The sequence below is a fragment of the Phocoena phocoena genome, chromosome 14 (genome assembly GCF_963924675.1).
Source record: "Phocoena phocoena chromosome 14, mPhoPho1.1, whole genome shotgun sequence".
Taxonomy (NCBI): Eukaryota; Metazoa; Chordata; class Mammalia; order Artiodactyla; family Phocoenidae; genus Phocoena; species Phocoena phocoena.
This window is the reverse complement of record NC_089232.1, coordinates 69,333,381-69,360,731: the sequence shown is the minus strand read 5'-3', so window position 1 is coordinate 69,360,731 and position 27,351 is coordinate 69,333,381. Positions and strand designations below refer to the sequence as shown.

Sequence of the window (27,351 nt, the reverse complement as noted above, 5' to 3'; positions counted from 1 at the left end):
CAGGGACACCTGAAAGTGCCTGGACTTTGAAGGCCAAAAGATCTAGGCTGAATCCCAGCTTTTCCAATTTTTATCTGCATGACCTTGGACAAGTAGTATTTAACCTGAGCCTTAGTTTCCTCATCAAAATGGAGTTAATAATGCCCACCTTGAAAATCAGGGTGAGAGTTGGAGAAGATTGCTGCAAGGGTGGCTGAGTTCCTGATCCCGTTCCAGTTATTAGTAGGTGCACTAGGAACAGCGAAGGCACAGGCTCTGTTCTGGCCTGTGACTGTCCCCTCTTTCTCTCCCCTTCCTTCCTCTTACACTCCATCCCTTCCCGGTCCCCACCTGCCACCCCAGACCCAGCTACACAGAGGGGAGGCCAGGAGGCGAGTCCCCACTCAGGGGACCAGACCTGGACCCTGACCGTCTCTCAAAAGCCTTGTCCAGGGCCCAGCCCCACCCCGGGCCAGCCGCCCCCAACCTTCACTCTGCATAGGCAGACTTGACTAAAAGGAGGTTTGCTCACAGAGGCATCACTGTGCATAAGGAGGTGGGTAAATATGCCAGGCAGCGTCTGCCAAGAGGCCAAGTGAGTGGCAGAGATGGATGCTGTGTGCAGAGCTGAGAGAAGGGGATGCTTGTGGCCCAGAACAGGAAGAAGGCTGGGAGAAAGCAATGGGGTTGGGGTGGGAACACAGCAGCCAGCAACGCATCACCAGAGGCTGTGAGTGTTTTAAAAAGGAAGGCGGGGGGGCTTCCCTGGTGGCACAGTGGTTGAGAGTCCGTCTGCCGATGCAGGGGACGCGAGTTTGTGCCCCGGTCCGGGAAGATCCCACATGCCGCGGAGCGGCTGGGCCCGTGAGCCATGGCCGCAGAGCCTGCACGTCCGGAGCCTGTGCTTCACAGCAGGAGGGGCCACAACAGTGAGAGGCCCGCGTACCACAAAAAAAAAAAGTAAATGGTAGAAGATGAAGGAGGAGGAGGAGGAGGAGGAAGAAAAGAAGAGGCGATGGAAAAGGAAGAGGAAGGAGAAGGAGGAGAAGAAGATGAAAGAGGAGGAGAAGGAGGAAGGAGGAAGAGAGAGAGAGTACAGCCTCAGACACTGACCTTGATCCAATTTCTAGTGACAAGCAGGGCCAGGCAGCTCTGTGCAGCAGCCAGGGGTTCACACCACCCTGAGCAATGCTTCCCCATATCCAGGGGCACCTTCAGAGGCCCTGCTCCCGGCCACAGGAGCACTGGCAACATTGCCGCGCCTTCTGACTCCTGGCTTCCGGGTGCCTGCAGTCCCACCATCGCAGAAGGGCCCCTTTGACATAGACTCCCCACATCCCGCGATAACTCTTCACTTCAGGGACAGTCTTCTCTCACCTGCCCGCTGGCTTGTCTCTGTTCCCAGAGGGCAAGACTGAGCCAGCCCCGTCTTCGCATCCTCTCCCAGCGCTCAGCTTGGTGCCTGGCACAAAGTAGTAGCTGCTTAAGAAATATCTGTTCAGTTAATCAATCAAGGGCAGCTAAGAGGGAATAAAGCCATTTTTGCTTTGGTGATTTTCCAGCTGATTTTTCGAGACCAGCCAAGTGCTGCAGCCTCCCTGGGGCCCCTCCTGCCCACTCAGCCTCCCCAGATGCCCCCCGTTAGCTGTTTCCAGGGCTGGCTCTGAGCTCTCCCACCACCTCCTGCCTGGCTGGAGCCGGTGGAGGGCGTCTTCTGGGGAGACCCAGCACACTCTTGGGTCTGGCCTCTTGGGAGAAGGGCTGGAAAGAGGAAGCATCACAGCTGGGGAAAGCACGTGCTTGACAGGGGACAAGCTGCCATTACTTTTCCAGAACGACCTTAAGAAGAGCAATTCATGAAGGTCCCACTTAGATGGGCCATGGACCCAGATCCCTGACCCCAGCCCAGAGACCCCGGAAGCCACTGGGATGTGGAAGAAAGAGAGCAGGACTCGCCCTGGCTCTGCCACACACCTGTGTGGCCTTGTCACCCAGCCACTCAGCTCGGCTCAAAACCAAGGCACCTGCCTTCCAGATGCAGCATCTAATCAACTAATACGGGTTAGGCTGAACGAGGCAGCAGGTCTGAATCTGTACCCTGACTCAGCCACTCACTGGCTGTGGGGTCTTGAATGAGTTAGGGAAACTTTCTGTGCCTCGGTTTTCTCATAGGCAACGTGGGGATAATATCTACCCCATAAAGTTTTTGTGAAGATTAAATGAAATAATGTAAAGCACTGAGTACAGTCCCTGGTGCACAGATGCTCCACAAATGTGAGCTTTATGATCTACTACTATTACTACTGCTGCTACTACATCACCACTATCACCATTACCATTAGCTCTACTGGGTGACGGGCACTGAGCTCCTGAGAAATACAAGACGCCATCCCTGTCCTCAGAGTCCAGAAGGAGACTGAGAGGACAAAATTAGACGAAAAGGAGGAGGAGGTGGAAGAGGAACAGGCAGAGGAGGGAAGGAAAAGGAAAGAAGGAAGAAGGAAAGAGGAAGAAAGAAGGAAGAAGGAAGCAGCTAAAGAAGCAAAAAGGAGTAAAAGTTCAAAGGCTCCAGAGACTGGTCCCTAGGGCTAGATGGGGGCGGGGCTAGGGGCCCCTTTAGCGCTCAGCAGTCAGAAGGGAGAACCTGGGGACCAACAACAAGACTTCAGGCAGGGGCGTGCGGCCATCTCCTGCTTGACTCTCTGTGGCCTCCCGTGCTGGGAGGCTGTGTGGGGGGTGAGGTGGGAGGACAATTTTGTCTCTGAAGAGTCAGCTCTGGCTGCCCCTCTACTTCAGCGGGACCAGCCCATCTCCAACCCTCCCCCTTCCCATGACAGCCCAAGGGTTCTCACCCTATGCACAGCCTCTGCTCAGTGCTGACTAGGACAGCTCTGCAAAGGGCCCCAGCATCTGTGGGCCTAACACACACCTGGAGGCTCAGGACCATTGCTTTGGGGACCCAACTGTCCCACCGAGATGACTGCTTTCTTCATTGTTTGTAGGGGAGGGAACGTGACCCCTCTGTAAGCCCAGAATCCTAGAATGTCACAGGACCTCAAGAACATCTCCTCCACCTCCCAGAAGAGGAACCCCAAGCCCAGAGAAGGGCAGGATCTTACCTGTGACCATACAGCGGCACAGCTGGAAGCAGACCCCCCGTCTTCTGACTTCCATCCGGCCCTGGAGGGTCCTGAGGCGACCAAGTACAATGGAAAGAGAAGAGCCTTTGAATTTCAAGTTTGATTCTAGCATTTATGGCCTGAGATAAAACACTTTACCTCACTGAGCCTCAGTTTCCACACCCGTAAAATAGAAAATAATAATAGTAAACACCTCCTCTAGAGATTGCTGTGCAAGCTCAAACAATAGAATGTATAGAAGCTGCTTTGTAAATGACAAAGGGCTGCTTAAGTGCAACACAGGAATAGTTATTATTCCAGAACTTAGAGCACTGCGTATATTAAGGACTCAAAAAACGTCTGCTGGTTGAATGGATGAATGTTTGTGGACCGGTGAGTGATGAACGAAGGGCTCCAGGAACACTGATTTGTTTAGGTGGGTGGGATCAAGGAAGGCTTCGCAGAGCCGGTGACTTGTGAAATGGAATTTGATGGAGGAGTAGAAGCCCATCAGGGACAAAAAAAGAGCATGAACAGTGCTCAGAAATGGGAAAATGCAGCCATGCCTCCAAAGAGCTGTGGATACCAATTCCACACGCAGGTTTGGGCTCCAGACCCTGCTCAGAACTCACCCCTATCCTCAGGGCCTGTGCGTGGTATGGGGAACAGGGGGAGCTAGCAATTTATTAAATCCTAAAATGTAACTTGTCCGAGAAGAAATAACCTTCTAATCTAACTTCCCATTTGATAGGTAAGAAAACAGAGGCTCAGGAGCTGACATGCCTTAACAAAGACCCTACAGCAGGCTCAGCAAACTAGAGCCTGTGAGCGGAATTGGCCCACCGCCTGCTTTTGTAAATAAAGTTTTTTTGGAACATAGCCACGCCCGTTCATTTACATATTGTCTATGGCCGCTTTCTTGAGACAATGGCAGAGCCGAGTGGTTGCAGGAGACCATAAGGTCTGTCAAGCCTAAAATATTTGCTATCTGGCCATTTACAGGAAAAAGTTCAACAAGTCCTGTCCTACAGCAAGGTAGTGGCAGAAGGAGGATGGGAGCCAGGCCCCCGACTCCTGGTTGGGTGTTCTTTAACTCCGTGCGTGCGTACCCTACCCTCTGGGGTCCACCTCGCCGCATGTAACACTGCCTGCAGGATGCGATTTCAGGCAGCCAGGCTCTGGGCAGGCTCAGCTCCAGGACACACGGTGCAGCCAACAGGGAACACCCAGGCTGGCCACTGTTGCCCCCATGACCCAACAAGGCTTCCTGTTGGGAGCAGTTCAGTCCCTTTTGGGGGGAGTCTGACAAGGAGATGCCAACATGTGCCTGCTTCTCCTCCGTGGGCGAAACGGGAAGAGCCAGAGAGTGTAAGTGTAGGACTCAGGCCAGCCAGATGCCAGACCTACAGACACAGCCTTTCAAGAAGCACAAGGGTGGGGGTGGGGGGACTGGCATCCCAGCCATCTGCTGAGGTGGCCAAGTCCACTTTCAATTGTGCTGTAGAATTCCTTTCTCAATGCCAGACTGTCCCTGGTGGATTCATTTAATTAAAACCCCACCAGATCCAATCTGTTACAAGTTCTAAGCTCACACATGTTCTATCCAGCTAGTCATAGGATACAGACAGGCCACAGGCCTGGGCCATGGCCACCTGCTGCAGTGGCTGGGCTACAACAGACCTCACAGCCCCCAGGTCAGTACCCTCCCGGGTTCACCCAGTGAAGCTGCCCTGTGTTGTGTGAGACACTGCCCGTTCTGGGCCTCGTGCTCTGTCCATCCTCCCTGGCTCCATCCCATTCAACCCTCAGGCTCATCCTTGATGACTCCTTTCCTTGATTCACTCATTCAGCAGAGATTTATTACGTGCCAGTTACGTGCCGAGCACTCCTAAGAGTGAGGAATCTGGTAGTAACAAAAGAGACAAAAATCTCTGCCCTCGTGGGCCTTACAGTTTAAATCCACAAACACGAGAGCATCTCACACACTGTATCTACGCTTCTCTCTTCTCCCCTCTCCTTTCCTTTCCTCCTCTTTCCTCCCTCCCTCCCCTCCCCTCTCCCCTCCTGAACCTACTTTAGGCCTGAGCACTTGACAATGGGACCATGCAGAGGCCTCCCGACGCATCCTCCTGCCTGGCATCTCCCACTGCCATCCCCACCCCTACACATAGGGATGCCAGGAAAATCCATCTCCATACCTCTTTGGCGTGTACCTCCCCTGCTCAGAAGCTGTCAGTGGTTCCTCACTGTCTTCAAGTTAAGATTTGGATTCCTGCACCTCCCCTTCCAAGCTCTTCCCATTTTAGCCCTTGCTCACCATACCATCCTTCACTACCTTCTGCTCCAAATAACCCAGAACTTTTGTCGTTAGGTTTATAATATTCATATTAGGTTTATTCCTATTCCTATAGGTTTAAACCTATTCATAAATAGGTTTATAATATTTATAATTCATTTCTTTATACTTAGTAATAGATTTTTGTAGAAAATATAGAATCTATAAAAGAAAATTAAAAGTAATCATGAGCCCGTGTTTCAAAGATAAACTCGTAGGAGGTTTTTAGTATATTTCCTTCCAGCTTCTCTTTCTATGTGTGTGTATGTGTGTGTGTATAGCTGCATTTTTCATATCTGTATATTTACTGTGGGATTCCATTATACATAAAGGGTTGTATCCTACCATTTGTATTTAACCTTCGATGGTGGTTTTCTATGCAATTAAGAGACTCATAAGAACAGCACTTTAATGGCTACACAATATTCCCCCACATAAATATACCTTAATATGTTTAACCAAACCCTATTGGCGAACATTTGGACTGTTTGCAATTTTTCACAATGAAAATGCTGCTATAAACATCCTTGTTCATAAATCTTTGTTCCGATCTCTGGTTATTTTCCCAGGAGAGATTCCTAGAAGTGGCACTGCAGGGTCACGGGCAGACACATTTTCAAGGCTCTTAAGGCATATCGTGTAGCTGCCTTCCTGAGAGAGTCTGCCCGTCCCCCTCCGCCCCTCATTTGTGAGCATGCCCGTTGGCCTCGGGTTAATTTTCTCTGCCCCTAACATGCCACGTGTCTTCCTAGCATTGTGTCTTTGTTTCAACAGCTCCCCTCCGTCAGAACCCTGCATTTCCCACCCATCCTTTAGAGCTCAGGGCAAATACCACCTCCTCCACATATCCAAACTGAAGTTCTCCACCACTAGCCCTCCCTCAGGTGCTGTCTTAAATTCTTCCTAAAACATTTCCTACCTTTGCCTAGCATCTTAATAATTTGTGTAATAGCAACCTCTTCTTTGGGCAGGGCATTGAAGTTTTCAAAGTGCTTCCACTGAGATGTTTCATCTGATTCCCTTTCACATGGAAAGTGTTTTGTGGTCAAGGACTGTGGTTTGATCATCTGGGTCTACTTCCCCTGGCCCCATCACCCACCTCAAGTCTAGCCCAACCTCAAGCTAGCCCTTAATTTACTGGAAGTTTACGACAGCCTTCACTATTCCTAGTCCTACCAGAACAGACTTCAGAGGGCTCCGCTCTGCAGCGAGGACTGAGCTAGATCAGAACGCCCTGGTTTTCAGTCCTGGCTCTGTCCCTGCCCCTCTCTGGGCTTCAGTTTACCCATCTATAAAATGAACGAGTTGAACTACATAGTCTCCCATACTCCAGGATAGATGGCTCCCGCGGCCCCTGGCCCCAGGCACCCAGAGCAGCCCTGGGGTGCCTGCGAGGGCCCCTGTGCAAAGCCAGCCTCTGGGATAGGCCAGAGGGAGCTGGCCAGGGAGGCAGGCCTGGCTCCAGGCCAGGCTGTGTCTGCAAACACTGACCTTGGCTGCCGCGGGGATTTTCCATGACACCAGCACCACCCCCCTCAGCTCCCCCTAATCCCATGTGGGCCTGGGGAGGGCAGAGGAGGGGGGCTGTCCTACATCAGAGAACCCTGAACCAGAGTCATGGGGCACCTGCGGATGGAAGAGAGCTAAAAGAGAGACAGAGGAGAGGGCAGTGGGCCGCCACGTGGGAAGCTGGGGAGGAAGGCAGGGGGAGGGGGACGACCATGGTGGGGAGTGGGGACAAGAGCTGGAAGAGGAGCCAGGAGGATGGGAAGAGAGGATCTGGAGAGGGGCAGGGCCGGGGGGGCAGTGCTGTGCCTCTGAGCTGTCCTTCCCAGGCGCTCTGGCCTGGAGGGGGACAAACTCCAGACCCAGTTCTGCACACTGGTCCCTCCTGCCAACCCAGGTCCTTGAGGCCCCAGTGGTTTCCCAGGCCTAGCTCAGGCCTTGGCCAGGGCCAGGGACAGCAAGGGATTCCTCCTGGGCCCTAAGGCTGATTTCATTTTGCAGAGTCCTGGGGGCCACAGGGAGGGCAGGAGCTATGAGTCACAAAGGGCCCTCTTCTTATTCCCCACCCCCCCACCCCACCCCTGCTGCCGCCGACTGCTGGGTGTCTAGGGGAGGTTTCTCTCATCCACATCTCATACTTCTGGGCTGTCTGGGCTGAACAGCGTTATCTGAGCAGCTACACCCACCCGGCCTTGTGCCGGACACAGGGGACTTGCAGGCCCTCCGGGGGCTCAGACCCCTGCAGAGCTCCTCTGCACAAGTCCAGGCCTGCGAGCAAGGCAGAGGGAGAGGTCCCTCCAGCTTTGGGGAGGCGCTCCAAGGTTCTTGGAAAAGGCAAGGTCTGAGCTGGATCCTGCAGGATGGAAGGAGAGGGCCTGCGCTCCCCTCCCCATCTCCACCAAGCTGGGCAGCCTCTTTCTTCCCTCCCTCCCAGGGCCTGGGCCAGCTTCCTTCCGCCTCATCTCCTTTAACACACCAATTAGGTCCCTGCGGAGCCTCCGGTCCTACTTCCTGGCTTCTCACTGCTGCCACCTCCAGATCAAGGGGGCGGCTCCCTGTCTGTGCCTCAAGGTCCTCCGTGGACCTTTCTGAGGTGCCCTCTGCAGGCCCAGCAGGAGAGCTCAGCCTCCTTTGGGGGTGCCTATGTCTCACAGCCAGTCCCCTGGAGCTGCCCTATCTCCCTCAAGCCCCCAGTCCTCTCCGGCTGCCCCACCAGACACAGACAGCATGCTGAGGTCACACCCCCTCCCCAGGTGAAGCTTTGCATCAGCCCAGCTCAGCCCAGAGTGCACAGCCTTTGGGTACCTCTGGCCACGGGTCACCTCATCCATCTTCTCTCAGGGCAAACATTAGCCCAGCCAGGGCCATATTTACATTAGATAACTAGGTCTGCGGGGGGGGGGGAACCAAGAAACAGGTTGCAGCTAGGCATTGCCAAGGGCTGTGTGTTTCTAATCTACAGAAGGGCTGGGCCAACCAGAGATGGGACACCAGAGAATCTCAAAGTCAGAGACCCGGAAGAAGGACCTTAGAGTTCTTGTTGCTACAGAGGAGCGTTTCCCAAACTGTGCTCCAAGGAACACTTGTCCAGCAATATGCACTGTGAGAGAAGTGTTCCAAGGTCATACTAGCAGGAAAATTTAAGCACATTCTCCCAACTTCAACTGACCTTGCTCTTGAACACGTCTGTGGCTCTGATAAAGCCTCCACTTAAATCAAATGACAACAAATGCAGTTGAATTCAGCATTTCTGCAATTTCATTTAACCAAGCAACACTTTTCTCATCCAACAGTTATTAATAGTCCATGAAATTGGTATTCCAGGAAATTACCTTTGGGAAACACTGATCTCAGAATGTCAGTGCGGAAAGGAACTTTAAAGACCATCTAATTTTGATGTTCCCCAAAATATTCATACTAATGATTCATATTTATTGATCCCAACGTCCTAAGCATTTTAAGTCAACTAACTCATCAAATCCCCAGAGCCACTCTACGAGGTAAGTGCATCATTATTCCCATTTTACAGATGAGGAAACTGAGGCGCTTAGAAGATGAAGTAACCCGGCCAAAGCTGAAAGCTGTCTGACTCCAGAGTCTGCTCTCACCTATACCACTCAACTGCAGAGATCCCCGTGGAAAGTAGAAATATCCATTTTCAGTATTTCAAAAGCATAATAATAACAGTTCAGTCTCAGAATCAGTTATCCCATGCTAATCAGAAGTTCGGACCGGGAAATGAGTTCCTAATTAATTTTGACGGGAAAATAATTCATTTTTTCACAATTATCTATGCAGTGCCTATTCTAGGTAGTAGCTACATTGTACTGATCAGCATATTATGCTTCATATGTAAAATATTTAAAAATTTAGCCTGTATGAATGGGTGTGGGTGAACAAAAAAACCAAAAAAGGCATCCATAGCAGGGGGAAAAGGTGGGAACCCTTTCTCTTGTCCTGTCTTTCCATGTCACAGATGAGGAAAATTGAGCCCCAGAGAGGAAAAGGGACTTGCCCAAGGCACAAGCTGGTTATGGTTAGGGCCAGGTCAGACCCCCAGATCTCCCGCTTCCTAGTCCCAAGCTCTTTCTTCCACCCAAGGCTGTGGTCAGCTTTCTAACTTTGCGGCCAGCTAGGCCAGGGGTAAGAGGTCAGGCACTCAAGCTGGCGGGTATGTGAGGTCAATGGGAACAGACAGCTGAGTCTAATCCAGCCAAGGCCCCGACCAAGGGATCAGACTGATTATTTGTGCTTCGACTAGAAGGAAATAGTCCACAGGGAGAAAAAGTTCAGTAAGAGGGAGGGATGGCCCCCAACCCTCTGCATCTCCCTGGAAGACAGAGCTTTGGCCAGTTTCTGAGGCCCTTGGTGATATTGGGAGGAAAATAGAACTAAGGCCCCGGGGCTCCCATCCCACCTAATTTTTCCTGCTGGCTCAAAATATTCATAATTAATATTTATGTCCAGCCATATAATTTTTAAATCTAGCTACTTGGCTTCCTCAGGTAAATTCTATGCTCCAGCCAGGTTTCTAGGCCATCTCCTAGCTGGGTTGCTCCCAAGCAGGGGCTGCTGGGCTCTGGTTGAATGAACAGGTCAACCTTGGTTATACTGAGCCATAGGGCAGAGGACAGAGCATTGAGTTTGGAATGAAATATCCCAGGTTATAGTCCTGGCTCTTCCATTCACTAGCTGTGTGATCTTGAGCAGGTCACTCTCCCTCTCTGGGCCTCTATCGCCTCATCTGTACAATATAAGGACTGGGCCATATGGTCAGTAAGGACCTTTCTGGCTCTGAGCATATGGTGGATTCAGGAAGGGTAGCTGGGAGAAGAGGGGACAGGAACAGCCCCAGTCAGCTCTCTGAGAGGCAGGGTCGAGAGTCTCAGGGTCAGGGCGTGAGTTCTGGCTGGTCAGTCCATCCTGTATTAGGAGGGAGGATCCTCAGAGAATCAGCCCCGGAGCGTAGCCTCTGTGTATGTCAGCAACACACAAGAACAGATGGAGCGCCTCATCCTGAGATGCGCAGGGCTGGACAGGAAGGAGAAAACGGGGACTCCCTTTGCCCCCTCTCCCTGGTAAAAACCAAGCCTGAGCACTGGGCAGGCGGCAGGCCTGCTGGCAGGCAGACAGGCCTTGCCAAACTCCCAGTTACTTCCCAGAAGTTCCAGGGCCCCCTGGGAGTGGCTCCACCCCAGCTGGCACCCCTCCAAGCTGGGTGCCCACGTCAGCAGGTCCTCCCAGCTCCCTCGCCCTTTCACCCAGTGACAATAGAACAGGCGAAGGGGCGGGGGCATGCTGACCCTAGGCCCGATGCTTGGAGAAGCATCTGAATGCCTTGGCATTGCACCCCTGTTGCCATTTCTGCCCCATCCAGCTCGGGGCAGTGGCTGAGGACGAGGCTCCAAATGGACTGCTCTCCTCTCGGGTCTCAGTTTCCCATCCTGATTGCCTTCCTGGGTGATAAATTGGCTCTGAGGCATCAGAATGAGCGATGAGTCAGAAAGTCTAGTGGCCTTGGCCAACTCACGAGGCTCCTCCAGCTTTCATTATTCCAACTATAAAGTGGAGATAGTCATAATAACGACCTTGCAGCAAGTTTTTGAGAATTAAAGTTAAAACTGTATCTGAAGGATAAGATCTGCAGCCTCAGCGTGTGGTAGGAAGTGAGGGTGGGCCCTGGAGGGCACCGGACCCCAAAGGTGGGGCAACACTGCACAGGACAGTGGCCGTGGCAGAGCATGAGACTTGGGGCTGGGGGGCTCTGTGGGCAGCCCACAGCGGGTAGTGAGGCTGCCAGGCCGGCAGGCACTGGGTTTTCCTAAAGGATGGTGGACCGGGGGGCAGTTACGGCTTATGAACAGACACAGGTGAGGTGCAATGGTGGTGAGAGGGGGTCCTCTTCCCTGACGCTGGGATGTAGTTGCCTGACCCCATCAGGGACTGCCTGCCACTCAGGACTGCACTTTCAGGCCGACTTTCCCCTGTGAGTCCCTTCACTGCTCCTTCTGTCGCGAACTCCACAGGTTCCAAAGTACTTTTACGGCCAGTCCCTCCTTTACTCCTTTTTTTTTTTTTTTGGCTGCGCCATGCGGCTTGCAGGATCTTAGTTCCCTGACCAGGTATCAAACCTGGGGCCCTGGCAGTGGAAGTGTGGAGTCCTAGCCACTGGATCGCCAGGGGATTCCCTCTCCTTTACTTCTGACAGCAGCTCTGGCAGTGGTGGCCAGGGTGGGGATTAACAGCTGTAGCTCAACCCCCCAGAGTGCAGAACAGACAAGAGAGGTCCAAAGAGGGGAACGGATTTGCCCAATGTCACACAGCCAGCCTGTGGTCAAGCCGGGGCTGGTCCATGCCTCCCTCTCCCTGTTCAGCCGTGGCCACAGTGCTGTGCCCTCCCCCGCATCCTACGCTGTGCCAGCCTGGGGGACAGGGAAGGGCAGGATGACGAGCTGCTCTGACTCGGAGCCTGCCCAGCTGTCGAGGTGAGCTGTGGTCTGGCTGCTGTGGCCGAGCTGGCGGGCACAATCTGTTCTGACCCTGCTGGGGTGCAGACGGGCCAGGCATGGCAGCTCAAGAGCTCAGCTATCCAGGCCCCTGGCAAAGGGTGACACAGTCACTAGCTAGATGCCACGGTCAGGGAGCAGGGGAGCCCATTCTAAGGGCGGCCCACAGCCTCACACACCCCGGCAGCAGTCCCCCGACCTCCCTGAGCTTTAAGATCCACATGGCTTTAGGCTGACAGAGATGCCAAGTTTACTGGAGATGAGCTGTCTGCCAGCCTAGGTGATCTCTTGGAAATGTGAGGGAAACCTGGCACTTCATTGTGAGCTGTTACTGAGCGCTTGATATGTACCAGACTCCTTGCTAAGTGTTATGCACATTATCTCACTTATTTCTCCCCAAAAGTCCTGTGATGCAGGTGCTACTTATGAGCCCCATTTTACAGATGTGGAAACTAAGGCTCAGAGAGGTTTTCTTTTTTAGAAAACACACAGTCCATGGCAGAGTCAGGATTTGAATTCAGGTCCCATACCAAAGCAGACGGTATCCTGCCTTGCCATCAATTCAACAAACATATTTTGGGCATAGCCCATGGTCATGGCTGGCAGTGAGGTGGGGGGTAGGGAGGAACATGACAAAGTCCAGCAGTGCCCACCCCCACGCACCCCAAGCTAGTATTTAGCGTACATATGTATTTACAGTTGGGGGACCTGAGTGACAGAGTAGGGGATGATGGTAGTACTGGCCCTGGACTTCAAAGCTGAACATTCTCAGCGCCACTCAAAGCAGGGATCACTTCCAGCTGTGAGCAACCCAGGATGGCTGCAGAGAAGCAGCAGCATTTTTAAGTTTTTTGGTTTTTTTAATTTTTTAAAATTTATTTTATTTTTGGCTGCCTTGGGTCTCTGTTGCTGGGCGCAGGCTTTCTCTAGTTGCGGCGAGCAGGGGCTACTCTTCGTTGCAGTGCTCGGGCTTCTCATTGCAGTGGCTTCTCTTGTTGTGGAGCACGGGCTCTAGGCGCGCGGGCTTCAGTAGTTGTGGCACGCGGGCTCAGTAGTGTGGCTCGTGGGCTCTAGAGCGCAGGCTCAGCAGTGGCGGCGCACAGTCTTAGCTGCTCCGCGGCATGTGGTATCTTCCTGGAACAGGGCTCAAACCCGTGGCCCCTGCATTGGCAGGCAGGTTCTTAACCACTGTGCCACCGGGGAAGCACTCGGTTAAGTTTTGATAGGGCTTAAAAACGTGGGGAAAATGGAAAGCATTACGTTATTATAATAATCCTGTTAATAAAAGTAATAAATATCTTAATAGCTCAGCGAAGGAAGCAGGGCCAGGACCAGCAGACATAATTTTACAAATGAGGAAACATGCTCCTGGCTGGGTGAAGGCTGAGGGGCGTGGTAGGGCGTGATAGGGTTGAGACTGTCTGACTGGTGATAGTAACACCTGGAAGGACAACCAGGGCCCTTGCTTTGACAAAGGCAATGCCGCATCCCCGTGAGGAGAGACCCTACATTGGGGCCAGGCATAGAGGATGATCCCAGGGCCCCACAGAGGGTTTGATGAGGACTCTGGAGCACTGATTCATGGGGGGAGGGCACTGTCTCCTTTCTCCTCCTCTGGCCCACACGGGTGGGCCAGCTGCCTCTGGGAGACTGGTGGGCCCCAGGGGCGAACTACCCCCATAAGCTTTGGCTGAAAGCAAGGAAATCATCAAGGACCCCCAGGGTCCCTCCCTTCACACTGAATCACAGGATACAGGACTCATTCAGTCCAACCTCCACCCCTTATAGTCAAGGAAACCGAGGCCCAGAGAGGACAAGGAACAAGTCCAAAGCCCACAGACACTAAACTAGAATGCAGGTATCCCAACTGACTTGCCAGTACTGTTTCACGCTATCCACGCTGCCTCTAGACTAAGTGCCCAATAGCGGCACAAGTCAGCTCCTGTTCTGGGTGGAGAAGATGGTCGGGTCTTTGAAGCCAAACAGACTCTGATTCAAACGCACGTTGCTCTGCCTCCAAACAGTGTGACCCCGGAAAAGTCACTTAACCCTCCCTGCTTCCTCTTTCCTTCCTACCTACCCCCTGGAGTGGTCATGATAGTAAATGAGAAATCATCAGCAAGGAACTAGCACAGTGCCTAGGGACAAGGATGCACCCATAACTGTGAGTCGTCTTCTCTTCGGCCAAAGGAAAAAGAGGCCAGACTCTGCGAGGTTGGGGAAGGAGAGGGGAGAGAAGGGGGAAGGGAGGCAGGTTTCTGGAAGGGCAGCCCCGTAGCACGTGTTTGATCTCCTCTTCCCCTTCTTCCCCCAGGCTACGGCCACGCAGCACCCAGCACCGACGGCGGCAAGGTGTTCTGCATGTTCTACGCGCTGCTGGGCATCCCGCTCACGCTGGTCATGTTCCAGAGCCTGGGCGAGCGCATCAACACCTTCGTCAAGTACCTGCTGCACCGCGCCAAGAGGGGGCTGGGCATGCGGCGCGCGGACGTGTCCATGGCCAACATGGTGCTCATCGGCTTCTTCTCGTGCATAAGCACGCTGTGCATCGGCGCCGCGGCCTTCTCCTACTACGAGCACTGGACCTTCTTCCAGGCCTACTACTACTGCTTCATCACGCTCACCACTATCGGCTTCGGCGACTATGTGGCGCTGCAGAAGGACCAGGCGCTGCAGACGCAGCCGCAGTACGTGGCCTTCAGCTTCGTCTACATCCTCACGGGCCTCACGGTCATCGGCGCCTTCCTCAACCTCGTGGTGCTGCGCTTCATGACCATGAACGCCGAGGACGAGAAGCGCGACGCCGAGCACCGCGCGCTGCTCACGCGCAACGGGCAGGCGGGCGGCGGCGCCGGCGGCGCGGGCGGCAGTGCGCACACCACGGACACCGCCTCGTCCACGGCTGCGGCAGGCGGCGGCGGCGGCGGCTTCCGCAACGTCTACGCCGAGGTGCTGCACTTCCAGTCCATGTGCTCGTGCCTCTGGTACAAGAGCCGCGAGAAGCTGCAGTACTCCATCCCCATGATCATCCCGCGGGACCTCTCCACGTCCGACACGTGCGTCGAGCAGAGCCACTCGTCCCCGGGAGGGGGCGGCCGCTACAGCGACACGCCCTCGCACCGCTGCCTCTGCAGCGGGGCGCAGCGCTCCGCCATCAGCTCCGTGTCCACGGGCCTGCACAGCCTGTCCACCTTCCGCAGCCTCATGAAGCGCAGGAGCTCCGTGTGAACGCCTTGCGGGGCCTGGAGCACCTGGGAGCGCGGGCGGGGCGGGGGGCTCCTGCCCGGAGGAGCAGCGGGGTCGGCGAAGAGACCGCCCCAGCCGCCTTTGGCGCCCCTACACCCCTTACCACCCTCCCCCCTGCCCCCCATCTCCGACTGTGCCTGCTTGCACCAGCCGGCAGGAGCCGGGGCTCTGAGGACCCCTGGAGCCCGCATCTGCGCCCTGCAAATTCCGAGAAATGTGAAACTTTGGGGGGGGGGGTCGGGGAGGGAAGGCAGAAGCTGGGAGCCTCCCATCCCTTTGGAAAAATAAGGAGCTCCCCAGTTCGCAGAGGCCCTGCTGGTAACCAGACCATCACCCCTCCCCCTGTCCCTTACGGAGGGAACTTCGTGTTCCGTGTAAGTTTGCATCTCTATTTATACCTCTGTCCTGCCAGGTCTCCCACGTTCCCTTGGCTCCAAAAGTCAGGGTGTCTTTGTCGAGGTCACCCCACTCAGTCCCACTCCCCTTCCTCATCCCCAGCTGTGTCTCCCAGTCTCCCACTACCTTTTGTGTTGTTTTGCATGGCTTTGCAGTTATGGAAGAAATGGAAACCCAGCAGTCCCTAAAGCTAGTCCCCAGAGGGCAGGCAGATGGAAGCAAGGACAGGCAGGCTGCAGAAGGGGTGGAGAAGGGAAGGGGGAGGCAGGGCTCCAACAGTCTGCAGGGTGGTCCCCTTGGTAGGTGAGAGCTAACTGGCCTCCAGTCACATCCTCATGTGGGGCCAGAGGGAGTCCAGCCTTCCAGACGCTGCCCTTGAAATCAAACAGAAAACTTCCTTCTTGCCATCACTGGCCGCTGCTGCTAATAACCGACTCTTAGATCCGTGAAATGAGTTTGAAAACCCTGTCCTGACTACCCATTCGTTTGATTCTCACCACACCCCAGTTAGGTCACCAGGGCAGGAGTTGTCATCCCCATTTTACAGATGACACTGAGACTCAGACAGGTGACATGACTTGCCCAAGGTGACACAGATAGCAAAAGGCAGAGTGGAGCAAGAGCCCAGGCTGTTTGCTCTGAGCCTAAGTGCTCTTTCTTTCGACTCCTCTTCCCGCTCTTTGAAAGCAAAGTTCCCAGCCTGCACACCCTGGCGTTGTGTGGGCAACTGGGCCTTAGACCAGAACCAGAGCCCAGGACTGAGCCAGTGCTGGGCTCAGCCGCTCCTCTGCTTGGCCACGAGGCAGGGCTCTCAGTGGGCTGCTGAAGCAGGGTAGGACCAGTCAGTCAATGAACTTCCTACTTACAGACAGGGGAGTCCTTAGGGCCAGATAAGCAGAGCTGGGGCTGACAGCAGAAAGGCCAGGAACTGGAGCTCTAGGAGTTGGGGAATTGGGCAGAGCAGCCTAGAGACGTGGCAGGCATATCCTCCTGGGACGTGAACCCTGACCCCACAACCAGTGTTGGTGCCTGTGTCCCAAGTAGCTAGAGATAAGCCATAGCTGCAGCAAGGAACGCTCCTCCCAGGTGTACCCCCTGCCTACCCCACCTGCAACCCAGAAGCCCAGGTACAGAGCAGCAGTTGGAGGTGAGACCCTGGGCTCCACTGTCAGGGCCCAGAGCTAGAGCTGGGACCATGACTCAGACAGCATCAAGGGATGGGTGAGGGGCCTCTCCCCCTCCAGCTGCCCCCTCTTACTGTTCCCGTGTCAACGCCTTAACACTGCTGAGCGAGGCCAGCCCTGGCATTCAGGGAAGCTGTAGTGGAGGCCCCCAGGGTGATCAGCCTCAGCCCCACCCTGACCCTGCGCTCCAGCCTCTGGGCACCACTGGGAGGGAAGTCTGGCCTGGCCTGTGTGTGAATGCCATCTCAGTGTGGAGCGTCCTGGCTGCCCAGGTGCCACAGAGAGCAGGGCCCAGGACCCGGGGCTGCCCTCTGTGTTTATGTTGGGGTGCCTCTGTCCGGTGTGCGACCCTGCCCTCGGGGGGTCCTGTCCCGTCAGTCCCAAGGGAGCCATGACCAAAGTTGTAGGGAGATGGTGGGGAGGGAGGCCGAATGGCCCTCGCAGAGCACGGCAGACTGCTCGGTCTCCGGCCAGGTCTTTCCTAGGGAACTGGAAGGCCGGTGTTGCTTCTCCCTCACCCCCTCCCACTGAAGGCAGCCTTTCTGCTTCCCCAATGCCTTATGCCTGGGCACACTGCCACAGAATATGCAATACGTGTGGGTGACATGCCCCTGCGCCCACACCCTCACCCCGGGCAGCCCCTGGACCCCACAGGCCGCAGCTGCCACGGCCTCCCTTCAGCCCCTCCTGCCTATCTGTCTTCACACTGAGAATGGCGCCTAATAAATGCTGTCCATGGAGACCAGGGTCAGGCTCAGCTGCCTCTGTCATCGTGTACCCTTGGCACTGCCAGGGAGTGGCCACTCCCCCTCTGGGGTCTGAGGACACACCCAGCAGACGCAGCTCAGGGGTGAGATACATTGCGGGCACCTCTCTTCCAGGTACATTTTCCTCTGGGTGTGGAGGGACAACACAGCCTGGAACTGGGCCCCAGAGCCCAGGATAGACCCGGAAGCAGATGCATCCTGAAGAGGAGCCAGCGCCTGGAATCAGCTAGCCAGTGGCTTCCAGATGTCACTGAGCACAATCCACAGTGGCCTTTGACACCACAACCCATGCCTATCTCACCGTCTGTCTTTCTTTCATGAAACAATACTTAACCCCTACTACAGCCAATGCATTCTAATACTTTCTATTCTAGTTCATGTTATAAAATGCTGGTCACAACCCACTAAATTGATTTCTCTCCCCACTAATGGTTTGCTCCCTGCAGATCGAAATACACTAGAGAAATAAAGGCAGTGTGGGTAAGGCTGCTTTATCCCAGTCCTCCCACCCACCCACATAGGTCAGTTGAAAAATACAGAGAGAGACCTATTTACTGGGGATCCAGGGATCAAAGAAAGAAGTGGTGGCACCTGCAGAAGGCAGGACACGGCCAAGCCTTGTGTGACGGCGCTCCTGGCTGCTCCTCGCAGCTGCAGGCAGGCCCCTGGGACACACTGATTGGCCTTCGGCCCTTGGGGTGGCCACGGCACAACCGGCCCTGAGCTCCCCTTGGCTCACCGCACCCAAGACCACCTCATCAAAAGCCAGGGCTTCCTGCCCACGGCCTATCTGCCTCTGTCTTTCTTAGAAGAGCTAAGTTAAACGATGCCATTTTTGAGGTCAGCAGTGGCCAGTCCAATATCGCTTTGACTTTCCTAAGCAGTTCCTACAGGACATAAACTTGCTGACGCTTGCCCTCCTTTCTTCATTGCCTAGGGTGAAATAATCAGAATTCGAAGGAATTCCCCAAGGGGCTGCAGTCATCCCAGTCTTCCGAAGGGTGATCAGAATCGTGGCTGCAGTGACCCGAACCCCAGCCCCTGCCCACAGCTCCTAATGGCTCAGAATTGCCCTCAGTCCTACCGTGGGCTCTTTATCTCCAGGTGATGCCATCCCCACCCTCCTCACTTCCACACAGCCTCTGAGGCACCCTGCACTAAAAAAATATATGTACAGCAAAACAAAAATAGAAAACCAGCACCCCAGAGCGGGGTGGGGTATAAATATACCAAGACTCTGACTGAAGTGGTTCCTCTGTGCCAGCCTCAAATGGAAACAGAAGCTTCCTGGGAGCTGAGAGAGAAAAAGGTCTGCAATGGAACTCTTCCCAAAATGTGTCCCATGGTATACCTTGTGGCGAAAAGAGTTCCTTGGTCAGATGAATCTGGGGCAACACTGCACACATCGCTCAAGTGTGGAGCTTCCCGAGACATCTTAGCCCAGTGAAGGTTCTGAAAAGCCCAACGGCAGACCCAGCTGTTTACCTGTGCTTAAACTCACAGCATTGCCCCAAATCACTCCCAGCACCAGCCCTTCTGTTTGCACGACGTCTCCTCACACCCCGGGTCCCACAGAGCACGCTTTGGGAAATGCTGATCTAGTGAAGCCTGTCTGATGAAGAGAGAAGTTTGATCCTACCCCCTCAAAAAACTCCAAAAGGAGCTTAGCTTATAAGTCCTTCTATAACTGAAGGCCGTGACATTATGAAATACATATTTTATTCCCTATTACACGTCAGCTCAAACCAAGGCTCGGAGTAGCTCACTTGCCAAGATCAGGCGGTGGGCTGGTGGCAGAGTTGGGATTTGAGCCCGGGCCCGCTGGCTCCGAGGCGTAAGCTCTCAGCCACCTTGCTGCGTCCTGTCCCCAGGTGGTCCACGTCTTCAGCAAAAGTTTGGTGGAAGTCGCAGAGCTGTTTAGGACGTGTCATTTCTTATTCAGAATTTTGGTGAGTGGGGAGCCTATAACCTAAAAATGTCTCCCTTCAAAGATGACAGAACCTGATGCAGCCAAGAAATTCTGTTCCATCTTCAGTCCTCGCACTCCCATAGATAAGACCATTCAGCTCGCTCTTTCTTTTAGCTTCACTACAAGGTCAGGGAAGGGATGCCTAGGGCCAGGGAAGAACTTCAGAACAGACACACTGTCAGAGGAAAGAAGCAACAGCCCCACCTCAGGGCACACCTCGCCGTCCGCACTGAGTAGCATGAAGCTTAAGCCCCCCTGTCACTCCTGAAGCTGGGTTCAGCCTAGAAGGCCGAGACTTCATTTCCCTAGGGCCCTTTGAACAGCCCAGTCTGTAGTGGACACGGTCCCCTCCTCTTGCCCAGTGATGCTGGAACAACAGCCTCAGGCACTGCCATCGCCTTGGTCAAAGTTTGCAAAGCATCACACACACACTCCTCTAGATTTCTGGTCCAGCTCCTCTTTCTCAGAGGAAGGGATTTTGGTTCAGAGAGAGGAAGTGAGATGCTCAAGGTCAAGAGGCAAGATAGTGGTGTAGCCAGGATTGGCATCCGATAGCCTCACTTTCCACACTCCCTCCCCACACACCCACACAAAGCAGGGGCCCAGCCTTCTCTGACTCTGATTTCAGATGAAAGCTGCTAATTGCTAATCTCTGAGGTTGAGTCACTCTCACTCATGCTGGAAATTTCCCACATCTACATCTGGACATACACCAGGAGACGCACAACCCCGCCCCTCACTCACCCAGCTGCAGGGGAGGGCCTTGTGGGTAGTGCCACCCTTAGGACGGGGGCTGTGATGGAATTGACTCCATGATCTTCTCTGGCCGTGAACTCCCCGAAAATCCACGCTAAGGGCGTTTTCCATTTACAAAGCCCTCTCACTTCATTCTCTCGTTGGTTCGTTGGACAACTCTGTGATTTAGGTGAGAATTAACGCTCCCATTTTACAGATGACAGAACTAAAGAAAGACTTAAGGTCCTGAGAGCCGGCACTGTTCCACATTCAATTCCATATTGTTGATGGTTGTGCCGGGCCACGGCTCCCTGTGTGCCCCAGTACCTCGGGGCCCCAAGTGTCCCCCACAGTGTGCCAGGCTGATTCCTATGGGTTGGGGAGGCCCAGGTGGATGTGACTCACAGAACCTATTAGCAGAAGGAGACAGGGAGTCATGAACATTTTACTCACTTCACCATGAGCCCTGAGCAAACTTTGTCCAGAGCCACGGACTTTGGATTAAGGGCAGCACAATGCCCTTAACAACAGCCCCCGCGGTTCAGCTGGAAGGGCCACAGGATCCCTGGGAGAAGGTCATGACTTTGACCCAGGCCAAGTCCCTAAGTCAACACTCTTCCTCCCTGAAGAGGGAACACGTGAACAGGTCCTCCCTGACTACAGAGTATTCTGGTCTGACTACCGGATCAGAGTGGTAGGAAGAAAGCCCACAGCCCTGGGCTTGTTCTGGACCCAGCATCAGGGTTTGAGAGGTACCGTCCTTCCAGATTGCACAGGTCCAGCTGGGGAGACTGAGGGTGCCGCTGGGGCAGGGAGCCTGGCCTGGGCTGTGTTGTGCTTTGGCCTCACCTTTGTCGTAAAAACTCTCATTCTGCCCTTATTTCAGGCCACCAAAACTTCTAAGGAAACTTTTGGCTGCCAGAAGTACTGTGCCAGCCTCTCTCCAAAGGTAAAAGACATGCCCGAGAATCAAGGGTATGTTCCTTATTGAGCACCTACTATGTGCCACAGACTTTACAAATCTCACAACCACCCTGTGAGGCAGGTGTTGTTACCCTCATTTTGGTAGATGAGAAAGGTAAGACTCAGAGAGGTTAAGTGACTTGCCCAAGGTCACACAGATAGTAAGTGGCAAAGCCACACCCAGGACCCTCTGGCTCTAATGCTCAGGCACTTTCCAGTGCACATCCGTGCCTGGAATACATCTAGTCCAGCCTCCCCACAAAATAAGAATTGCCTCAACATCTTCCCTACCAGAACATACAGCCTCGGTTTACAGGACCCTTGCTCTCTGAGGCCACCCCTTCATTCACTGAAAAGCAGCTCTAATGACCACCTGGAGACATTGACCATATCCTTTCTATTGAGACAAGAACTGCTTCCAGTTCTGGCTGTGCCTTCTGGAGCCACAGGAAGTAATTCCCTCTGTTTCAGGCATTGCTCTAAAGGATTCAAGATGGCTCCCCACATGGACAGATACCTCTAAGTCTTCTCCAGGTTAAATGTCCTATTCTTTCAGCCACACCTCCATAAACAGTACATCTAGACCTCTCACCAGCCCTTCTCTAGAAGAGCTTCAGATTACTTCTTCCCCAGGAGTTTGATCCCACATGTGTGGTCCAGCTGCACAGAGGTGATGAGCATCCCCTCTCTTGCTCTGGATCTTCCTATTAACGCCGCCTAAGAGCACATCTGACATATGGGCAGCCGCCTCACGCTGAGCTTGCAGCCCAGCAAAACTTTCCCGGAGCTTGTCGTGTGAACCGCTGTGACAGACACTACTGGTTACCTAATCAAGAGCCATCCTTGCGCCCTTCTGCCTTGATGGCAGAGGGAGACATTCCTCAGGTGCTGACCCTCCCTCAACGCCTGTTCCAGGAAATAAGCCAATCACGGTGACCTCAAGCAGCTTTCCAAAGACTGAATTAGAGTGTGTTCCATTCTGGTTAATGGGTTCTTCAGAGACGTCTGCTGGGGGCTACTAGGAGAGGCTTTCCTAAAAGAAATCACAAGGGAGGAAATGCCACTCTACCTTGACTGGACCTTGCCAGGTCTATGTGTGATGCCTGGAATAGTGACAGCCATGAGAGAAGACATCATGGGCACAGTGGGGATGGCAGAAGGAGAAGGTGGAGAGTTTATTTGTCACTGTGACAGTGAGCGGCCCCTGGAACCCCTGACCTCAGGCCATCTCGTCACAGGAGACAAAAAGTGTAAGACCCTTATCGGGTTTTCCATTACTGGCAGCTGAAAGCCCCATGGCCCTCAGGCTCCTGCAACAGGATTATTGTACTGTCTGAACCTGGTGGACCCCAAGGGAGAAATGGCTTTGTTCTTCCTCCCTTCACGGCCTTTAGCAACACTAGCTTGAGTCTCCCATTCCTTCTCTTAAATATCAGCTGGGGCTAATCCCAGAGCTTTGTGGTCACTCTTGGGTATAAGGAAGTCCAGGCCAGTCTAGTCCAGTTTAAAACTTTAATCTCAGATCCATTTTAACGCTCATATTCTCCCTGTTCCCAGAATAGATCATCCTTCAGCCGAAGGGACTTAGAAAGGGGAGGAGGCATGCTCTTCTCCCCAGCCCCCTCCTTCTATTTCTGGCCCTTCCACAGTCTCAGGCTGGGGGGAGGAATTAAAAAGACAATGGAGGGACTTCGCTGGTGGCGCAGTGGTTGGGGGTCCGCCTGCTGATGCAGGGGACACGGGTTCATGCCCTGGTCCGGGAGGATCCCATGTGCCGCAGAGCGGCTGGGCCCGTGGGCCGTGGCCGCTGAGCCTGCGTGTCCGGAGCCTGTGCTCCGCGGCGGGAGAGGCCACAGCAGTGAGAGGCCTGCGTACGTACCGCAAAAAAAAAAAAAAAAAAAAAGACAATGGAGGGACTTCCCTGGTGGTCCAGTGGTTAAGATTTTGCCTTCCAGTGAAGGGGGTGCAGGTTCCATTCCTTGTAAGGGAGCTAAGATCCCACATGCCTCACGGCCAGAAAACCAAAACATAGAAGCAATATTGTAACAAATTCAATAAAGACTTAAAAAAAAAAAAAAAGGCAACGGAAGCCCTCCGTGTGGCCTGGCTCCCAGTGCTAGCTCTCCAGGGCTCGGTGTGGGGTTTTCAGAACCCACACAGGAGCCTCTTTGTCACCCTGTCCCACAGAGGGGCAACCCAATGTCCCCACAGGCTCTAGCCCGTGGGGGTCCCCCCGCAGCCTCCTCTGGCCCCGCAGCCTTGGGTGGAGCGTCCTGACCATGCCAGTCAGCGGGAGTACAGACGGCCCCCAGGAACCCCTGCCACCCCTCCCCAGTGCTCTTCACCCTTGTTCAAATAAGCGGAAGATGGAACAGCAAGTTTCATCCGACCTGGGAAGAAGATGCTGTCTCCCCTTCTGGTAGTTTCAGTGAGGGATTCCTGGGAGCCCGCTGCCCCAACCTGGCTAGGCTGGAGAGGAGGGAACCACAGCACTCTTCCCCCAGATTGACAACTCAGAGCTAAAGTGATTCTCCTTCCTCTCTCTGATGTCCTGCTTATTTATCCAGGCCGGGGAAGACTGAGGACATCTCTTTGCCTTTGAGTGTGCAAATGCCAGGGTAAGAGAAAAAGTCAATGCCTGTTATGTACCTTTCAAGCCAGATCTTTCCTGCGAGGTAGCTGAGCAGCTGCTTTTCTTTTTTTTTTTTTTTTTTTTGTGGTACGCGGGCCTCTCACTGTTGTGGCCTCTCCCGTGTGCTCCGGACGCGCAGGCTCAGCAGCCATGGCTCACGGGCCCAGCCGCTCCGCGGTACGTGGGATCCTTCTGGACCAGGGCACGAACCCGTGTCTCCCACATGGGCAGGCGGACTCTCAACCACTGCGCCACCAGGGAAGCCCTGCTTTTCCTAATGTCAGTGCAAGATCTTGCTGACTTAGTGCTACTAGAATCTCATCTGGTTGGTTCCAGGCTTTTGATGATGTTCTGGGTGTTGAAGCCTGGTTCCACTGTTAAATCTACTCCCGCTCTCTCCCAGCTCTGTGTCACCCACAGATTTGATAATCCAGCTTTCTGTGCCATTATTCAAGCCTTTGATGAAAATATCAAAGAGAACAAGACCAAATAGAGGATCCTTAATTTAGGATGACATTTATTCCAGCATGTTCTTGGTGAACTGTTACTGGCTCCAGCCACTTACCACTTCCTTTTATCTGTGCTCTAAAACTGTCTGTTTAATCAACGCTCACAGGTGATGAGGCTCCAGTCCAGAGCTCTCCAGTCTCCTGGGATGTCAGTGACCTGGGCTGGGGATTTGGACTTGCTGAAAATAGCAGGTGCTTCCCCGCCTAGCTCAGCCTTCACCCTCTTCCCCCCTCCCTCCACCGCCTCGTTTGGGCATCATCATTTAGTTCAGCTCTGCCCAGCCACACCCCAGCCCCAGCCCCAGAGCTGAGCACCGCCCATTCATCCCCTTCCCGGCTCAGACTCAGCTCCTCTCTCAGGCAACTGGTCTGTCCCTGAGGTGGGGGGGTGGGGGGGGGGTGGCGGGAGGGCAGTCACTGGAGTACTCAGATGACCTTAAGTGTTGAGCTCTGCCACGGGAAGCTGCTGACGTCCAGGACCCTGAGGTCAGCTGGGGCTGGGGTGGGTGGAGCACAGAATATGTATTAAGCAAGCGCCAGGAGCTGGGCTAGATGTGTTACCAGAACCTCATCACAACCCTCATCACATCAATTGTCTCCACCCCCTGGGTGAGGAGAGGAGGTGAGGGAGGCCACACCATTTGCCTAAAGACACCCAACCAACCAGTAAGTGGCAGAACCAGTTTCTGACCCCGAGGCTGTGGTTCCACCTTCCAAACTGGCCACCATACCCTCTGGGTAGCTGTGCTGCTCTGTTTTCTCACCTTCCCAGATTCCCTCCCGGGCAGTTAGGGACCGGCTGCTGCTTCGGCAGCCTCTGGAAGACAGGGTAAGCCTGAGCACAGCCCTCCCTGAGCCCCCGGGAGGGAGTAGCACGTTGAGGGCAAGAGGAGGGAGGAGGAGGGGGGAAGAGGGGGAGAGGGTGAAATCAGGCTGCAGGGAAACGAGTCCAGTGTTCCCAAGGCCTGAATGATTTGGGATTAATCTTCCAGATCTGGCGCCACAGACGCAATAGGAATCTGCTGCTGCCCCGCCCCCTCCAGCCCATCGCTGGCGGAACAGAGGGGCTGACCCCTCCCTGGGGTCTAAGTAGGGCACTGCTGGGGCTGCTGGGAGGCAGGGAGGGAGCCAGTGAGCCGGGCAGGGAGGACAGGGGCAGACCTAGCTCCACCTCCCCTGCCCGGGTCCCCCAGCTTCCAAGGCAGGTAGACCATGAGGGTCTGCTGTCTGCTGCCAACGGTGAGTGGGGTTGCCACACGAGGCAAAGACTCCGGTCCCTGGAGCAGAGCCTGGACGAACACTGCAGGGGATTCATGCACAAGTCAGGCAGTCCTTTCTAATTCCAAAGTCCTTCACCTGAGGCCACTGGAACGGACGAGGAACCGGAGCTTCCTCCTCGGGGCTCTGGAGCAAGGCTTGGGCAGCGCTGTGCCCAGAGCACCCTGGTCCTAACCAGGCCCAGACTCTGCGCGGGCCCTCCCATCACCATGAGCACAGTGGGGTGGAGCTGGCACTGGGAGCCGGGACAATGCAGACACGTAAAGACAGCACCTGTCAGGGCTGGAGGCACCTTAGGACCCAGGAGTCCTCTTTACGTTCCAGAAGTGAACGCTGAGGCTCGCCGAGGAGAGGGTCCTGCACACAGGGAGTGGGTGACAGAGCCGGGGCGGGGGGGGGGGGGGGGGGGGGGTGGCTGCCAGCTCCCGAGTAGTGCTCCTTCCCTATCAGCACAAGCTGCCGAGCTTTATTTGTAACAGCAAAACACAGGAACAACCCAGACGTCCACCAGCAGGTAAATGCATAAACCAACTGGGCATTTCCACGCCGAGAACTAGTTACCACTCAGCAACAGGAAGGGATGAACCAGTGATACGTGCAACATGGATGAGTCACAAAAGATCACAGACGTCAGACAGAGAGGACACACTGTAGAAGTCCATCCATTTAAAACTCTGGGAAGTGTAAACTGGTCTAGAGGGACAGACAGCAAATCGATGGTTTACAGCGCCAGGAGGGGCACTTTAAAAAGGGGCACAGGAAAGGTTTGGGGTGAGGGGTATATTCACGGTCTTGATTGTGCTGTTGGTTTTGCACGTATGCACACATGCTGGGGAGGGGAGGGGGCTGATGCGGGCCGGGGAGGGGATGGACATGGAGTAGAGCTGGCCCTGACGGAGCCTGGAAGGAAGGCTGGGATGTAGCAAATGGCAAAGGCACCGCAGAGGCAGGAGCTTGAATGAAGGCTCAGACAAGGCAATGCTCTCAGAAGGATCCAGAACAGTGGGAAGAGCCCAGGGCTGCTTGGGATGGGGAGGGCGTGGGGCTGAGGAGGGGAGCTCTGTGTCCATCTCCTTCGTGGTTATATCTCTGGAGCCTCACAGGTACCTACACTTAACAGGCATCAAAAGATGGTTGTGGACCTGTGGAGGGAGAAAGAAGAGGGGAAAGAGGAGGAGAGTGGAAGAGGGACCCTGGATGCATCCACCAAGCTGGGGTGTGTGGGTATATTATTCCACAGGCAGCAGGGAGCCAGGGCAAAGGAACAATGCATGTAATTTAGAGTTTCAGAAAATATGCCTGGCAGCAAAGTACAGGGACCTCCACTCTGTCCTGATGGATGCAACTGCTCTCTGGAAGGACTGCTCCATCTCTATACCAGCCTGGACAGGGGAGTGGCAGGGGCCACATAGCAGGCACTTCTCCAAGAGCTGGGAGGGCCTGGGATGCCCCAGCTGCTGCTTCCAGAGCTGAGAACAATTTACTCTCCTTGCCTGCCAGGGAGGCCAAGGAGGGCCTGTGGCACAGCTAGGAAGGGGGAAGATTTTCAAAACCCTGTGATGGAATCTCCCTGGCTTTCCCCGGCCTCATGTTTCACAGGTGCTTCCAACCCACAGATCAGATCCTCCAGTGGCAGCAGTAGCCCCAGCAGCCCTGCCTCCAGGGCAGGAAGGAGGAACAGAGGTCTGTAGGAGTGTATGAGGCCAGGAGGGGCAGGCAGGTACCAC

General features: G+C 54.4%; 1 protein-coding gene across 1 annotated transcript in view; it reads left to right on the top strand.

The window, feature by feature from the left end:
* KCNK3 (potassium two pore domain channel subfamily K member 3) overlaps positions 1-15,470 on the top strand; it is a 36,545-nt gene extending 21,075 nt beyond the window's left edge. Inside the window, exon 2 of the mRNA XM_065891360.1 lies at positions 14,260-15,470. Coding sequence (XP_065747432.1) covers positions 14,260-15,173 — 914 coding nt within the window. The 3' untranslated portion in view covers positions 15,174-15,470. The remainder of the gene's footprint in view (positions 1-14,259) is intronic.
* The last annotated feature ends 11,881 nt before the right edge of the window (positions 15,471-27,351 follow it).